The sequence below is a fragment of the Schistocerca nitens genome, chromosome 4, assembly GCF_023898315.1.
Source record: "Schistocerca nitens isolate TAMUIC-IGC-003100 chromosome 4, iqSchNite1.1, whole genome shotgun sequence".
NCBI lineage: Eukaryota > Metazoa > Arthropoda > Insecta > Orthoptera > Acrididae > Schistocerca > Schistocerca nitens.
The window spans coordinates 172,708,426-172,726,868 of NC_064617.1; the positions used below are offsets into that span (position 1 = coordinate 172,708,426).

The 18,443-nt window shown below is 43.7% G+C and overlaps 1 protein-coding gene across 2 annotated transcripts in view; it reads right to left on the bottom strand.

Annotated features, from left to right (window-relative positions):
* The window catches only part of LOC126251353 (phosphoacetylglucosamine mutase), a 103,827-nt gene extending 86,045 nt beyond the window's left edge, over positions 1–17,782 (bottom strand). Inside the window, exons 1-2 of one of the 2 annotated variants that reach the window (XM_049951723.1) lie at positions 17,560–17,782; positions 7,574–7,644 (exon numbers count right to left, since the gene is read on the bottom strand). In XM_049951723.1, coding sequence (XP_049807680.1) covers positions 7,574–7,644; positions 17,560–17,675 — 187 coding nt within the window. In that variant the 5' untranslated portion in view covers positions 17,676–17,782. The remainder of the gene's footprint in view (positions 1–7,573; positions 7,645–17,559) is intronic. The other variant, XM_049951724.1, reaches the window with a different exon arrangement.
* Between the last annotated feature and the right edge of the window lie 661 nt (positions 17,783–18,443).

The following is an 18,443-nucleotide window of genomic DNA, read 5'->3' on the forward strand; positions in this document are numbered from 1 at the left end:
TGGTTTTATAAGGTCAATTCACTTCAAATAATTCTGGACACACACCTCTAGATATTTAACAGTTGTGACTGTTTCCATGCATTGCTCACCAATTCTGTAATCTGACAATACTGAGTTTTTCTGCCTATTCATGTGGAATATGAAGCACGTATAAATGTAGATAAATGTAGAAATATATTACATTCATTCCTTGATATTGAGGGTCAACTGCCAGTCCCTGCGCGAAATGCTGACCCTTTGCAGGTCTTCCTGTACTACATTTTTCTGGTTTTGTGAGTTGTCATTTATATAGTCATTAATGGTAATGGTTGGTTGATTACCATGACTGGCTGAGGCTGAGAATAAGAAGGAGAAGCCAGCCACTCTGCAACACATTAAAACCTCCACCCTAAAAGCACTAGGGTGGAGGACACAGAGGGACTAAGGACATGCGCTAAAACCCGCATAGAAGTATAAAACCCACTCTCACGGATAAAACATAAAACTAAAGCTGCTGTGGAGGCATTGTCGCCCAACACCAAAGGCAGGGTGCTGGGAAAGTTAAAAGTCTGCCGCAGAGTGGCTAAAAGTCGGCAGTCCAGCAAGAGGTGGATGACTGTCATTTGGCAGCCACAGCGACACTGAGGTGGGTCCTTGCGGCATAGTAGATATCCATGTGTTAGCCACGTATGGCCAATACAGAGCTGGCAGAGGACAACTGATTCCCTTCGAGAGGCCCGCATGGAAGACTTCCGCACATTCATAGTCTCCTTAATGACACGCAGTTTGTTATGCGTGCTGTTATGCTATTCCATCTCCCAAAGCCGGAAAACCCTGCGGTGTAAGGCAAAACACAGGTCAGCTTCGGAGATGCCTATCTCCAGAAGCGGTTTCCGCATCGCCTGTTTGGCCAGCCTGTCGGCAAGTTCGTTGCCGTGGATTCTGACGTTTCCTATGGTTCACACAAACACCACGTAACGGTAGGACTATTCCAGGGCATAGATCGACTCCTGAATGGGCGCTACCAGAGGGTGGCGAGGGTAGCACTGGTTGATAGCTTGTAGGCTGCTCGATGAGTCAGTACACAGGAGAAATGACTCGCCAGGGTATGAGCGGATGTACTCAAGAGCATGAGATATGACCGCCAGCTCTTCTGCAGTGAAAACACTGCAGTCAACTGGCAAGGAGTGCTGCTCAATATGTCCTCCATGAACATATGCAAAGCCTACGTGACCATCAGCCATTGAGCCATCGGTGTAAACCACTTCAGAGCCCCAGAACATGTCAAGTATCGTGAGGAAGTGACAGTGGATAACGGCGGGGTTAACGGAGTCCTTAGGGCCATGCAAAACGTCCAGAGGAAGCTGCAGCTGAGGCGTACACCATGGAGTCATACGTGAATGGACCGTAAGTAGAGATGTTAAATGGAAGAACTCCAGCTTGGAGAGAAGGGACCGCACGTGAACCGCAATTGTTAGCCCCGATCTGGGCCGCGATGCGGGAGATGGTCTGCCACGGGCAGGAAAAGCAGACAGTTATTCGGATGCGCAGGGGAACTATGAATGTGTGCTGTGTAGCTGGCGAGCAGTTGCACACATCTGACCCGTAGTGGAGGGACACCAGCCTCCACCAGTACGCTGGTCACCAGACTCATCCTAAAAGCTCCTGTCACCAATCAAACCCCACAGTGGAGCACAGGGTCGAGTAAATACAATGCTGAAGGCAATGCCGGACCATAAACCGCATTCCCATAGTCAATTCGGGATTAGACAAGGGCTCTGTAGAGCTGCAGCAGCAGCATGCAGTGATCTGCACCCCAGTTGGTGTTGCTCAGGCAGCAGAGGGCATTGAGATGCTGCCAGCACTTCCGCTTAAGCGGACGAAGGTGAGGAAGCCAAGTCAACTGGGCATCGAAAACCAGTCCTAGAAAATCGATACGTCTCCATTATAGAGAGGTGATCGTCAGTAAGGTAAAGTTCTGATTCCAGATGAACGGTACGATGCCAACAGAAGTGCATAACACATCATTTTGCAGCCGAAAAATGAAAGCCGTGGGCTATAGCCCATGACTGTGCTTTGTGGATGGCTCCCTGTAGGTGCCACACAGCAACACCAGTACTGGTGGAGCAGTACAAAATGCAGAATCATCTGCATACAGAGAGGGTGAGACAGACAGTCCTACAGCTGCTGCTAGACCGTTAATGGTCACTACAAATAGAGATACACTCAACACAGAGCCCCGCGGGACCCCATTCTCCTGGATATGGAAGGGGGGGGGGGGAAGGGGGGGGGGGGGGAACTATAGAAGGCACCAACTTGGACACGGAAAGTACAAAGTGACAGTAAATTATGGATAAAAATCAGGAGCTGGCCTCTGTATAATGTGCCAAGGATATGATGTCGCCAGGTGGTGTCATATGCTTTTCGTAAATAAAAAAAGATGGCAACAAGATGTTGGTGTCTGGCAATAACTGTTTGGATGACTTGAGGGACACAAGATTATTTGTGGTAGAATGACCCTGGTGGGAGCCACCCTGACATGGAGCCAGTAGGTCATGTGACTCCAGGACCCGACCCAATCCAACCACCGATACACCATACGTTCCAGCAGCTTACAAGGAACGTTGGTGAGGCTGATGGGCCGATAGCTATCCACATCAAGCGGGTTTTTGCCAGGTTCGAGCACTGGTATGATGGTGCCCTCCCGCCAGTGTGATGGAAAGACGCCATCACACCAGATCCAGTTGAAGATAACAAGGAGATGTTGCTTGTAGTCAGATGAGAGATGTTTAATCGTCTGACTGTGGATCCGATCGAGCCCAGGAGCTGTGTTGGGGCAATGTGCAAGGGCACTGAGGCACTCGCACTCTGTAAATGGGGCATCATGGGGTTCACTGTGGCATGTATTGAATGAGAGGACTTTCTCTTCCACGCACCGTTTGAGAGTGTAAAAGGCTGGGAGGTAATTTTCCAACACAGAGGCGCAAGCAAAGTGCTCAGCAATTGTGTTTTAGTCAGTAGGTAGCACGCCATTTATGTTAACACCTGTTTGGGTCTGGTGTCCAAAAACTCATTTAATCTTTGCCCAGACTTGGGAAGGTGACCTACTGCACCCGATGGTTGACATTTACCTCTCCCAACACTCCTGTTTCCATCTTCTGATAAGCTAGTGAATGCAGGCACAGAGCCGTTTAAAGGCTATGAGGTGCTCCAGGGAAGGATGCCGCTTATGCCACTGTAGAGCTCGCCAAAACTCCGTAATTGTCTCAGTGATTTCCGGCGACCACCAGGGGACTGTCTTTCACCGGGGGAACCCTAAACTATGAGGGATCGTGTTTTCCGCCACAGAAACAATTGTAGTTACCTGCTCAACCACCACATCAATGTTACTGTGTGAGGGAGATTCAGCAGTGACAGTAGAGGTGGAAGTTTCCCAGTCCGCTTTGTTCAAAGCCCATCTGGGCAGGCGTCTGTGGGCCTGACGCTGGGGCAGTGACAGGAAGATGGGGAAGTGGTCACTACAGCACAGATCATAATGTGCTCTCCAGTGGTTAGATGGGAGAAGGCCAGAACTACAAACCAAGAGAGCAATGGCCGAATATGTGCCATGTGCCACACTGTAATGTGTGGCAGCCCCACTACTTAAGAGGCAGAGGTTGAGTTGTGACAGTAAATTTTTGACATCTCTGCCTCGGCCAGTAAGAACTGTGCCACCCCACAAGCGGTTATGAGCGATAAAATCTCCCAAAAGTAGGAAAGGTTTAGGGAGTTGATCAATTAGTGCAGACAATGCGTTCAGGGGTACTGCACCATCTGGGGGAAGATATATGATTGCAGACAGTTATTTCCTGTGTCGTCCTTATCCTGACAGTCACAGCTTCAAGAGGGGTTTGAAAGGGCACAGGTTCACTGCATACTGAGTTCAGGACATACACGGAAATGCCACATGACACTATTATAGTTGCTACTGTTCCTGTAATATCCCTTATAGCCATGATGGGCAGAGGTCCACATTGCAGTGGTAGTGTTGGGGCCACCAGAGGGTTCTGTTTCTTAGCAGACTACTACTTAGTTTGCTTGTTCTCTCGCTTCTCTTAAGGGGCTTGCTGCAAAGATTTCTCTGAAGGCTCAAGGAGCCAAAAGCTGCTGGATGAGGAGCCTCACTGTCTTCCCCTGTGCCTGAAGCTGCTTCAGAGAAATCTTTGCAGCAAGCCCCTTAAGAGAAGCGAGAGAACAAGCAAACTAAGTAGTAGTCTGCTAACAAACAGAACCCTCTGGTGGCCCCAACACTACCACTGCAATGTGGACCTCTGCCCATCATGGCTATAAGGGATATTACAGGAACAGTAGCAACTATAATAGTGTCATGTGGCATTTCCGTGTATGTCCTGAACTCAGTATGCAGTGAACCTGTGCCCCTTCAAACCCCTCTTGAAGCTGTGACTGTCAGGATAAGGACGACACAGGAAATAACTGTCTGCAATCATATATCTTCCCCCAGATGGTGCAGTACCCCTGAACGCATTGTCTGCACTAACTGATCAACTCCCTAAACCTTTCCTACTTTTGGGAGATTTTATCGCTCATAACCGTTTGTGGGGTGGCACAGTTCTTACTGGCCGAGGCAGAGATGTCAAAAATTTACTGTCACAACTCAACCTCTGCCTCTTAAGTAGTGGGGCTGCCACACATTACAGTGTGGCACATGGCACATATTCGGCCATTGCTCTCTTGGTTTGTAGTTCTGGCCTTCTCCCATCTAACCACTGGAGAGCACATTATGATCTGTGCTGTAGTGATCACTTCCCCATCTTCCTGTCACTGCCCCAGCGTCAGGCCCACAGACGCCTGCCCAAATGGTCTTTGAACAAAGCGGACTGGGAAACTTCCACCTCTACTGTCACTGCTGAGCGTCCACCTTGGAAGAGAGGGCCTCAAGGGACCCCTTCTGCATGAGAAGAGCCAGAAGAGGCTGTTGATTTTCCAGCAGGGGGGAGGGGACCGATGTCGCTTGTATTTGCGGAAGCCTTGCTCCCAAAGTAGGTGCTTTGGGAGCAACGGAGGAAGATTTGCCCCCTACCACCATGAGGGCAGATGCATTCTGGTAGCCCAGAGGGCCCAATGTTCGTGGCACAGGGTGAGGAATCACTGGCACTTGGGGCGGCGATGGTGATGTAACTGCAGCATATGTCGACGTGAACCAAATCAGGTGTAATCTTTCGAATTTATGTTTAGCCTCTGTGTAAGTCAACCGGTCCAGGGTCTTATAGTCCATAATTTTCTGCTCCTTTTGGAGTACTGGGCAGTCTGGCGAACAGGGGGGAGTGGTACTCTCCACAGTTGATGCTAGTGGGAGGTGGTGCACATGGCGTATCTGGGTGCAGTGGATATCCCCTGTAAAAGCGGTGGGTGGAATGAACACCCCGCCCTTCTAAATTGGTGCGGAGCTTGTCATCAGATTGCAAGAGGAGGTCACAATGGCAAATAACCCCTGGACCATGTTGAGGCTTTTATGGGGAGTGACGGAAACAGGAATATCACCCAGCTTGTCACAGACGAGTAACACTCGGGATTGGGCTGGGGATGCTGTCTGAATCAAGACTGCACTGTTTCGCAGCTTGGACAGCGCTGTCACTTCTCCAAACTTATTCTCAAGGTGTTCAACGAAAAATTGAGGCTTCGTCAGTAGAAAAGAGTCCCCATCGGTTCTGCTACAGACTGAAATCATGGGCGAATATGGCTCTCTCCATTCTGTAGCTCTACATTCCTCCCATGGTGTAGTGAGGGAGGGCAACAATTTAGGGTCATACCTGTCAGCATTGTATTCTATCTTGCACTTCTTAGAGACTGCTGGTGCCATACAGTCACCAGCAAGAGATGACTTAGTCCGCTTCATTGTGGGTCATCCGCCCTGATGCCACCCACTCCGATCAGGGGCTCTCCTCACAGGTGCCACCCAGCCACAGCAAAGGCCAACTGGCATGATGACCGTTGCTGGGAGTCCTGATGCCCCAGGAAGACAGGCATCTACTCCTTGGCATACATGGGAGTTCATAGCTCAGGCATCAGCAGTGCGATTCCTGTGTTGTCAGGGGGCTACCACCAAATGGGTAAAAGACGGCCCCACCACAATGGACTGGCTACCGTGCTGGATATTGGGTGCAGAGAAATCCAATATTGTCATGGAGGAGAAAGAGGACAGGAGACAATGGAAGAAGATGACATACCCTGGAAAGTGTCTTCACCCAAATAGTCCTCACCCTAATAGCTGAATCGCATGTGGAGAGGCAAAGCCATGACAAGAGATTCAGATCAAATCTAAGGGCACTCACGCACCACGTAAGGCATCCTTCCCCATATGGCCCGCTCCTCTGTAGAATTTTGAAAGTGGCAGGTCGAACCATAGAATCGGACCTGAACTCATAGGGCCAAAAAGTGTGAGACTCCTTTTACTTGCCTCATACAACAGGCAGGAATACCTCGGGCCTAATCTAATGCTCATGGGGGAATGGTAATGGTCCTATAATCCTTGGGTTACACACAAAGATACTAGAACATCTGCCATTTTTCCAGATTAAGAATGAAATGCTGAGTAAAAATCAGCAGTTTTGTGTTACTTTCAAGATCATATGGCCTCTTAAATGGTTCGTTCTCATCGTTTGGTGACATTATATCAGGAAAGAAATCACCCTGGTAGCAAGTCAAAATATTTTCTGTAAGAGTGCTAGTGATGCCATGTCAGGAAAGAAATCATTTTGGTTGCAAGTCAAAATATTTTCTGTGAGAGTTTATTACTTCTATGTAGCAAATAATTTTCAAAATCTGGAGAAAAGTCACTAGTCGAATCACTTCTATTTATATCCCTCCTCAACTCGACATATGTAGAGAACAACATGACTCTTTCATTATTATTGCTTCTGAAATGCAAACTGATTTTTACAGAGACTTGTCAATGTTTAATAAAAATGATGTTGCAGAACTTTTTCACAAATTTTTCTCTGCAATATCAAAACTGTATATCTGTCTTTTGAGTGTTTTTAAAAATGAGTATGACCCACCTTCTCTTCCATTCCAATATAAACAAGGACTCCCATCAGACTCATCAATGTTGGCTGATTTTTGACAATACCAATGTTTAACCATATGCCTTAAGCCTCCACAGCTATTCGACAAATAAATAAAAAATATTTTTTATATATATATTTTTTTTCTGAGAACTGCCATTAGCAAATAAGGAAACTTCATTTGCTTGGTTGTTTCTTTTCTTTCCCAGTTGCAAATGCCATTCACACATATGAAAAGAAAACTTCCATCATTCCTCACAACTCAGTCTAAATCAGTACCAGGGAAGCTTTCGGTTCTCTCACCAAGGCCACAGCCAACATTGATCTTGTCCTCTTAAAAGTGTACTTATATATTCTGTGTGTGTGTGTGTGTGTGTAATTTTGAGTTATTTACTTACAATAACAAATTCAATACCACTGTAAGATAATCCAGGTAAAAGAATAAATAAAAACTTTAATATGGAAACTGCATGTTTTGACTGTACCATATCAGTGGCCAACAGGTGAAAACTTTAAATTGATAATCTTACCTCCTTTCGTCTTTGATCTTAACACTGCTAATAATCCCATTCTGTACATCACATGGTCCAGCATCTCGGCTCTAAAAAAAATAGACAAAAAGCTTATGTATGCTTGAGAATCATTTAACATGACAAAGGTTACTTTGCTGTATCAATAAGGAGATAAGAGAAAAGTAAAGGAACTACACAGAGGGGGCTTTGAGCACGAGTTCAAGCATTTATCAAATAAAAATGAAGAAAGCAACAGAGGAATATTTATATACAATAATTCTGGCAGGAGTAATGAAAAATAAGTTACAACTACAGCTGATAAAACAGCATGTGAGAAGATTCAATAACAAAACTGCTTGCTGCATGTCATACAGAGCACAGGGAATGAAAAATGGATTTCTCACTCCTCTTACCAACTCCATACACAAAGTTGGAAGCTTTCATTTTACTCATCACAATGTCAAGATTTATGTTAACATGTGTGAATGTGCTGTATCCCCTGGCACCACAGCCACCAACCACACACTCATGTACCGAAGGTTTCCAAAGCTCTGGCCCACTTACAATGCTGCTTCTGCAGCTCAGATGAAAACAACCCGCAGCAACACAAAAGTACACTGGGTTGTTGACAACCAAACCTCCAGCAGCCACAACAGAGCCATACGGCATCAGTCTTACTGCCATCGTGGCACTACCTCACTCCTGTGAGTCACATGCCTTTACCGGTATCCTCCTTGCAGGTGAGTATTTAGGTCACAGCCCGAGCTCTCTGCAGTCAGTTCACACTTCAAGCTTTATGTCGACCACACATGGTGGTCCCTCAATAGGAGTTCTTTCATTGAGAGCATTCTATACTCCTGGCTCTATGATGGTTGTGCCTGGTGGTTCATCAATCAGAGTTCTACTAGTGAGCACCCTCTATACTCCACGCTCTACACTGGCTGCAACTTGTGGCCACTGTAGCGCATCACTTTGTGGGACTTTGTTTCTGAACTCACCGACCTACGAGACAATATCACCATGGGCTTCATTAAATATGTACATCTCTGCGCAATCTTGTTGATTACCTAGTAGGATGTTCCAGTGCAACAGTAGTGCTTACTTGCTGGAATGTTCCAGTGCTTCAATGATTAACTATCAAACTGAACCCCATAGCACCAATTAATACTGCAAGAAACAGTACAGTACTGATGACGATCACTGTTTGTTCCCTCACTGTCATACTGCAATGGTGAAGATGATAAATGTTTGCTTTAAGATTGTCCCACACTATCGCGGCAACAAGGATCACCATTTGCTCTCTCCTTCTCCAACTACAATGGTGATAAGGATCATCATTTGCTCCCTCCTTGTCCCACTATAATATCAACGATGATCAAATTGACATTTGCACTCTCCTTGTCCCAACAATGGTAATGAGGATCAAAGATTGCAATGTTTAGTCAGTGTCTGCTGCACCAACTATTGAAGATTCGGCATTGTCATCTCCTCTACAATGGCCATAAGAAGACTTGGCTTAGGGATTACATCCCCACAGTGTCCAGTATTTTTTGCTTTGAGCTTACTCAGCGTAAACTTCGATATCTGGGCACTATTTCAGTATGTTGCTGGTTTTTTCTGTGTCATATGTGTGCTGTCAAAACCCACTGCCTCTATTAAGTTACCTCCTTGCTAACTCCGGTGCTTTCACATATGGCATTATTCAGTTCCTTCACCGAGGTACTGATCTTCTACCCCTGTCCTAAGCCCACTTGCAATTCAATATGTCTTATGCCAATTTTAATGCTCCAGTGCACACTCTATATCTGTGGCATCTTCCTCACTGCCCATCCATCCTCTTCCTCCTCGCGCTCTCAGTGTTCACTTGCACATAACAAATTTTCTGGTGGTCTCCATGCTGTTCCTCAACATCTTACACACTTTTTGGCACCCTCCACACCACTCCTCAACACCTTCTGGCCTTCCTATTCTTATCTTCATACTCAAAGCCTTCAGTGCACCTGCCACCTCACGGTCTTTCCCCCACCTGTCATGCGCAGTATCTTTCCAAATTTCCTCTAATCCACACTCACATGTGATTTCCTTCCCTTTTCTGTTCCTCCAGTGGCATCTTTTTGTAGCAATAGCCCTTTCCACAACAGTCTCGCCGGACCCATGTGCACTGCTGCCAGACGCCATCGCCGCATGGCAATATCTTTGGCAGCAGCACTGCCTCTGGTGGCAGCATTGCCTCCGGCATCACACTGCAGACTCTACACAATTCCAGTCTGGTATTGCAGGCCATCAACCTCTGGCTATGTCCGACCACAACCCATTCTCATTGGGTCCCTTGCTGTACTACTCCATGGGGTCTCCATGTTTTTTCCTGGCATCCTGCTATCCTTCCTCATAGATTGGCAACCCTCCTATTCTCTTGCACAGTTTCCACACCAGTACCTTGATGCACCATAGCCATGATGCACCAGCACCACACACCATTAGTCACAGATCCAGTCAAGTCATCTGGCACAATTCCCCAGTACCATTCACTGGCTTTCACCATTGCGAGCACCCATCCTATAGACTGGCTCCTTCCTCCAGCAGCACCATCTTCTTCAAGATGCTATTCTATCTCTTCCATTGAGGACAGGGAGAGGGGGGAGGGATAAGGAATGCTGTATTCCCTGGTGACACCACAAACCACACACGGTTGAGTACTGCAGGATGCCTCAGCTTGTCCCACTAACAAGACTTCCTCTGGAGCTCAGACGAAAACAATCTGCAGCAACACACAAATAAATCAGGTCATTTTGAATCGAGTCGTTTATAACTAAACATCCACCAGCTGCCATGGTACGGTGCGGCACTAGCCTTGCTGCCAGAGGCTTAAGAATTGCCGTAAACAGCACTGCCACTGTGGCAAGAATATGTTTCCATGCGTCACTTGCCTCCGTCATTATCCTTCTGCCATATGAGAATTCAGGTCACCATCCAACTGTTCTGCGGGCATTTCACACTCCGGGCTTTACGCCGAATGCAACTCAATTCCACTTCACTGAAGTGTCCGCTTACAGTAATTACCGTCTTCATTTCCTGGCCTCGAAACACCTTATTGAGCACTGCCTGCTGTCCTTGCTTGCACACGGCTCTCTATCATACAGTGTCTCTGGTATCAAGCGTCCCGGGTTTCGAATCCGCACCAGACAGCATGGACCTCGATTACCACTAGAGGTCTCTCCAGCAGTCGCGCCGAACTTAAAAAGTGTAAAAAAAGTTAAAAGAGCAAAAACCTTCAGAAGTAGAAAGAATAGTCAAAATACCAAGGTAAAAATGTGACCAAACAAAAAGACTCCTATTAGTCACCTCTTATGATATGCACGGATTAGCCACAGGTGTATTCTAGACCCCAATACCACAGGGGGCAAAGATATCCTGGTTGTACATGAAGTATACCAGTGGCAGGACACAACCAATTCCTTCACTGCGCAATAGCAATGGTAATGTTACCAGTGACAGTGCCAATAAAGAGAAGTTAACTTAGAAGTAGATATCCTTGGTGTGATGTAGCCTCTTAAATCACTTAATAAAGGCAAGTATTCTGGTCCAGATTGTATACCAATCAGCTCCTTTCAAAGTATGCTGATATAGTAGCTCATACTTAGCACCCATACACAACTGCTCACTCTATGAAAGAGTCAAGCCTAAAGACTGGAAAGTTGCACAGGTCACACAAATACTCAAGCAAGAAAATAGGAGTAATCTGCTGAATTACACACCCACATCACAGACGTCTATTTGCATGATTTTGGAGCATATACTGTGTTCAAACATTATGAATAACCTCATAGAAAATATCCTATTGACAAGCAGTCAGCATGGATTTAGAAAATATTGTTCTTGTGAAACACCCTGAGTAATGAGTACTATCAATAGGGATTCTCAAATTGAGTCTCTACTTCTAAATTTCCAGAAAGCTTTTTGGTACTGCTCCTCACAAGCAACTTTTAATCAAATTGGTTGTCTGTGGAAAACTGTCTCAGTTGTGTGACTGGATTCATGATCTGGCATTTCCCAAGGATGTGTTATAGGCCCTCTGCTCTTCCTAATCCACGTAAATGACTTAGGAGACAATCTGCGCAGCCCTCTTAGATTGTTTGCAGTTCGTAATGGGTGGGATCCTCCTTAGTATCCACTCACTGAAGAGAAACTTTTAAAGAAACAGAGATTACTGTGTAATAGGTAAAACAAAATGTAGGGCTATAGACGGAGAGATGTTGAATGAAACGCGTTCAGCTGTCAAGAAAGCAATGCACACTGCCTTCTTTTCTTTTTTTCTTCTTGAATACTTGGTCCATAGATCACGAATACGACACTTCGTAATGATGTGGAACATGTCAGGTTAATAAAAGATGTCTGTACAAGATATTACATTACACAAAATATTGCATGACCCTAATGTTCAAGTTGTTGTTGTTTTTTTTATTATTTTTTCCCCTTAATTTATATCTAAAAATTCAGCCAATGAGTAGAAGGAGTTGTCATCTAGAAATTCTTTTAATTTATTTTTAAATAATATCGTAGCAGAACTGGGTGCTTCTGTAATGCCATAACATGTTTCATTGAAGTTTTTTCATGATCAGATGTCTCACAGGCACCAGACAATGAAGAATCCAGTTTCCATAAACAAAATGGGAAATTGCATACTTAAGTATTGATGAAAATGGAAAAAAGAGAGAATGACATATTAGAGTCATCACTGAGGGCAATGTTGCAAAAATTCTCTGCCACTGTCTGTTTAATGAAATGATGTGTTATTTTGACACAAATCTGCTTCAGTGACACACAAATTAAACCATGCAGCAAAAATATTTTACTGTGTAGCAGTGTGTGCTGTTTAGAAACTTGCAGTATTAGATTAAAATTGTGTGCCAGGCCAGGACTCAACCCTAGAATCTCGTCAGTCACTGCTTTCAGTACTCCAAGGTACAAAGGAGACCTTCTGTGGCACTTGGAAAATAGGAAGCTAAGAAGAATGGTCACAGTTCATGCATGAGTAGCCCAGACAGTAAAAGGATTCCCGAATGAAATTACACTCCACAGTGAAGTTTGCACTGATATGAAACTTCCTGGCAGATTAAAACTGTGCGCCAGACCAGGACTCGAACTCAGGACCTTTGCCTTTTGCGGGCATGTGCTATACCGACTGAGCTAACCAAGCACAACCCGTCCGCACAGCTTCTATTCTGCCAGTACCACCTCCTATCTTCCAAACTTCACAGAATCTCTCTTGTGAACCTTGCTTCCAGAAGTGCTAGTTCTGCAAGGTTCACAGCCTGCCATGGCTGGAAAGATTCCCAGAGGAAAGAAACAAACAAAGGAAGACTAGGATTAACACACTATCAATAGTGGTAATATCTAGAAACTGGTGACAAGCTCCAATCGAACATGAATAGGACTGGAAAATGGTCATGTAATTTTCAAAGTATCATCCTAAAATTTGTCTTAACACGATTTAGGGAAATCACAAAAAACCTATATTTGTGTGGCCAAACTGAACCCTGCTTCATTTGGATGTGAGTATAGTGTCGCAGCTACCACAAAAGTTGCAAATTTTTGTGGTATGTGTCATGCACAACATACTAAAAATACTGACTCGTGGGGAGTTAGCAGAGGGGGGGGGGGGGGGGGGGGGTTAAAGATAACTTTATGTTTTTCTTGAATATCTTGAAAAGCCCTATTCTAACAAAAATGTTTCCCAGTGCAACACTAATCTGCATTAAAAGTTTTACAAAAAAGGTCATTCATTTTTTTTTTCCCCTAAGACTAATTGTTTCCACATATTGCAGGGGATAGAAAAATTTCAGGTTATTAAAATGTAGTGTTTTAATTATATGAAACTGACGATTTTTGTTAAATGAAGTGGTTAGGAACAAATATTATGTGTGTATCACTCACAAGTCCAGTAGAACTGTATTAAGGGATAAATTGTGTTCTGGTGGTGTGACAGGCTGGAGGGGTTACAAAGCAAACAGGTGAGGGAAGGCAGATTACTACATTGTGATCAGATACGTCTGTTCTTTGTAGGTCTGTGAATTGAAGAGCGAACAGGTAATTCCCCACCACCTCTTTACATCACAAAAAGCCACTACAGGGTGTTTCATAAAGTTATACCGACCCTTCTGCAGCTCACTGGCAAGGTAGTGTGCAGACATGCCTGAGTGATGAAGTGCCATACTCCTTGACAGAGCATAGGGGACAATGCGGGAGACCCGCACTAGTGTACTAGGCAAGGTCCTAGCAGAGGTGGTTTGCCATTGCCTTCCTCCGAGCATAATGGGGATGAAATGATGATGATGAAGACGACATCTTGAGACAGGTGACAATCCCTGACCCCACCAGGAATCGAACCCAGGACCTCGGATTTGGAAGCGAGAACGCTACTTCGAGACCACGAGCTGCAGACCATGGGATGTTTATTTTCCACAAAATGCATTAACAAAACACTAACAAAACAGAAAATACATATGAACGGATTCTAAATAAATCTAAGCACCGTGTTCTAGACTGTTAGAAGGGAAACTGATTCTTAATGATCCTGTACGTTTACCAGGAAAGATGACTTTCCCCACCATGAGTGCTACTCTCTTTTCAGTTTACAAGCAAACTGTATATCCTCAGTGTTTCCTGTCCAATTCTCTTGTGTGAGTAGCCTAAATAACTTCAGTGAGCTGCTGTTCGTATGGTGAAGTTACTTTCAGTTTATTATGCGAGTACTTATTTGCAGCTGTAAAATGAACTACGTGTGAAGATGTTAGTAACCTGCGTAGTGTTGGTGGGAAAGGAATTGGATTGGTAAATGTTGCATCTTGTTACTGTCTTTTGTTGACAGCATACTGTAAAGCAATGTAAATGTGCTGTAGTCAATTGGTGCACCTCCGCAGTATATCTTGCAGGGTTGGTATCAGTATGTCTGATAGAATAGGACTGCTTACATTCAAATGTAGAACAGTAATCTGCTGTATGGAACTTCATAACACTGACCCAGTTTGTGCCTCTGGGCCTCTTCAGATGTTGGGAAAGCTGAGTCTCAGATGCTGCATTTGATACCACTCACACTGTGAAGACCATTCCAGCACTGACAGCAGAGACAATGAAATAGGTGTTGAAATGAAATGATTGTATGGTTGCATGCATGTTGACATGTTACACTCGGGCAGGCTCTAGCTCTGGCATTTTTTTTTCTTTCTTTTTGCAATTACATACTCACTCATTAAATTGAAAATAGCTTCACTATATAAACCTGAGCTTAGTGACATTGTTTTGCCCACTCACATGAGAGAACTGAATGGGAAATGCTGAGGGATGTATAGTCCATCTGTAAACTGAAATGCAAATAGTGTTCCTAGTGGGGCGGAGTACTTTTTCCCAGAAGAATACTATGGCTGCCATACACAATGGCTAAGAATAAGTTTCCCCTCTAGCAGTGTAGAACAATGTGAACAGATTTACGTAGATTCTCTCTTTCCGTGCTGCTTGCGTTAGTATTACGGGTAATTCCTATCTGTATTATATGTAGCATTAACGGGTCGACAGAAGCGTCCGATCTCAAGCGTCGGCTTTGACCCGTGACGTAAGGGTGTTGTCGTGTGTGACGTCATGACGGCGCGGAGTTTGGTTTGTGAGTGTGGCGTGCTTGTAGATTTCGTCGTGTTTTGGTTTGTTGTGCTCTCTGGTGGTATGTTCAGGGTTTTTGTTTGTGTGGTGTAATGGGCTCAGTTTGCTTTTGCTCATTATCCAGAATTGTTCGAGTGTCGGCTGTGTTTGTAGTGGAATTCGTTTCAGTGAGTTAACGATTTTGTGTGAAGGTTAATTTAGTGTTGTTCGCTGTACATCATGTGGTAATTTTAGTAAAATTAATCGGTTGTTGTTTTTGTTCAGGAATGGATATGACGGATAAAATTAACAGTGCACAGGTCAAGGGAAGCGTTTGATCCTAATGTGTGGCTATGTATGTTGATATTGGTATCGGGAGATGTTTTTGAGCTATATAGGCAAAGGGAAATGTTTGATCCTAATTTATGGGATTGGGAGCTTCTGTTGGGCTATATAAGTCAAGGGAAGTGTCAGATTCCAGATGATATTATGTTTAGTGGTATTTGGGGAGTTTTGTGATGTCGGTTTTTTTCGTCGTTTTGTGTGGTTTTGTATAGGGGTGGGTGTCTAAATTTGTTTATACTTAGTTTGCCCCCACCTAAAGACATCCCATTTCCCGCGCTTGTTCCGTTAGTGTCATTAGGCTTTTTGTGGAAAGTGTGTGTGTTTTTCGATGTATTTTCGTCCTCATAATGTGTACGTACTGACTTTATATGCGCCATATTGGGATCGTGGTTTATGGTCGTTTGCACCATATTTGTGAAGTCATGGGTCAAAGCAGATGGGTGGGATCGGACGCTTCCGTATTAACGCATTTTGTGAAAAATTAGCGTCCCCAGGCATGTCTGCACACTGCATCACCAGTAATTCGTAAGGCGAGCTGCAGCAGTATCAGTATAACTTTGTGAAACACTCTGTAGTTGCCTTTTATGATGTAGTGTGGTAGAGATAATTGGGAATTGCCTGGTCACACTTCAGTTCGCAGATCTACAAAGAAGGGAAATGCATGGCAATAATCCAGTGACCTTCCTTCCTTCCTTCATACTTCAACTCTCCACCTCCACCCCTTTCCACTTTGTTGTACCACTGGAACACTGTTTTAATACAGTTATACCCCATTTAGATGTGTTACACACTATTTATATTTGTCCTTAAGTCACTTCATTTAACAATAAACATCAACTGTACATCATTAAAACATTATTGTTGATAATCTGTGATTTTTCCATCCCTCACATCATGGAAACTATTAGTCCTGAAGAAAGTATGAATGCAACATGTGTTGTGCGAAATTTCAGTAGTTTAATGTTGTACTGGGAAATATTTTTGCAAGAAAAACATTAGTGTGGGACCTACAAATGCCACGCCCCTCCCTATGTTGTTCATTATCCTCCCTACTACGACTGTACAAGGATTTGAGACTAGGCCTACTCAAAATGTTGCCCTTTTTCCCTTCTTTGACTGGACTTCATGGCACAAGAATTAATTCATATTTGATTTAATACAATGGTTTGCTGAGGTCTCAACAGAAGTAGAAACCTAGTTTCAATTACAATTCATTTAGGAAAGAACTTTGCATACTCATAAGCTTTCATGCTCCACTATTACTTCAGTATTATGATATGTAGGTCAATGTGCTGGGATGAAAGAAGATACTCTCGTCCATCTTACCAGTAGCAAAACAGTTAATACAGAAAATCACAGCTTCTAAATATAGTTTAACTTGAAACATATTGCACTAGGATTGTTCTGCATATGAGGATTTGCCCAGAGGTAGTGATGGTAAACGACTTTTTAACATTTTAGGTGTGATGTCTCCTAATATCCCACTTTGTACAAACACCTTACACATCATGTGGGCACATGACATCAAAATATTGTGTATTATTATGTCGTAAGAGTAAGAATTTGACGATTTGTATTTGTCTCTGATAGGTTAGTTTTGTCATCATAATATTATTGATTTCCTTCGCACAACTGGAAAGCGAACGTTATAAATTATGGGTTAGGATATAAGGGAATTTAATGCCCACAGCTGTTGGGTGAAGCAAACCTTAGTAAACTGGTACGAGACACGAACTACAAGGAATAAGTTTCTCAACGGCATTAGGGAGATACGTATTCATGGACAAAGTACATTGAAAACAAGATCGACCTTCCACCTGTTTTGGGTGTGGCAATAAACGATCAGTTGCTCAGATAACAGTTTTTATAATAGAACCGTACCTTATTCAATTAACCTATATACCAATACATCAATCTGTAATGTACATTAACACATGAATTTCTATAGCGGCACTTGTTGTTAGTGACAAGACTACGTATGGAAATAAATTGTGACATTAACGCAGGTCGAGTAATGAAATACCCACTTGGTCCTAAAGCCAGCTGTTCCATACCCAACAGTTTTTGAACTCTTTCTCGGATGCTTCTGCGCTCCAATCTTTGCTGCTTCACGAAATAGGTTCGTTTTCAATTCTCCCGACATTTCCTTACTTACAAATACGCACTCACACAACACAAAACTTCACAGTACCACTTCCAAATAACCCGGTTGGCCGGTTTGCTCACGCAACTGTTTGCATGCGTACCACACCTCTGACGTCACTGGAGTTGACAGTTATAGTAAACAACTATTGGCTGTGCCGCGTGGTTCAGCCAGGTGCCCATCTTTTTCTTCTGGTGTACCGGAAGATAATGAAATATTTGCTAATTTTTAAGTAGTATGAAGCAAATCTGATTTCGTACAAACATATGGTATTATCGGCTGATAACACACAATATATAGTGAAATACAGACTGTTGTGACAATATCCCTTTTCCTTTTCTACATTCATGTTTAGCAAATGCGAGACAGGTTCCACGTTAAATGAAGAATTTCGTTAAGAGTGGAATGTAAACTTACCAGCAGTAAATAACAGTTATCTTTATTAAATCATGTTTGTTGTAATAACCTTGCGTCTCCACTGTAATATTGAAAGATTTTGTAATAAAACATAATGCCCAATAAAACTTAGTATAATATTTCAAAATATTTAGTTATAGTTCTGTTGCAATATGCGGTTTTGGTGTAATTAAATGTTATTATGGCTGGCTGCCCATAGTATATCAAACACAGCCACGGAATACAACAAAAACCAACGGCCAGCATATTACATATCTCTCTTATTAATAGCTACGACTGGTGTCACTTTGAGTAACCCTTGTTGCCACTACGCTCGTATACAATGAGAAGGACTGAGAAAACAAAATGTAT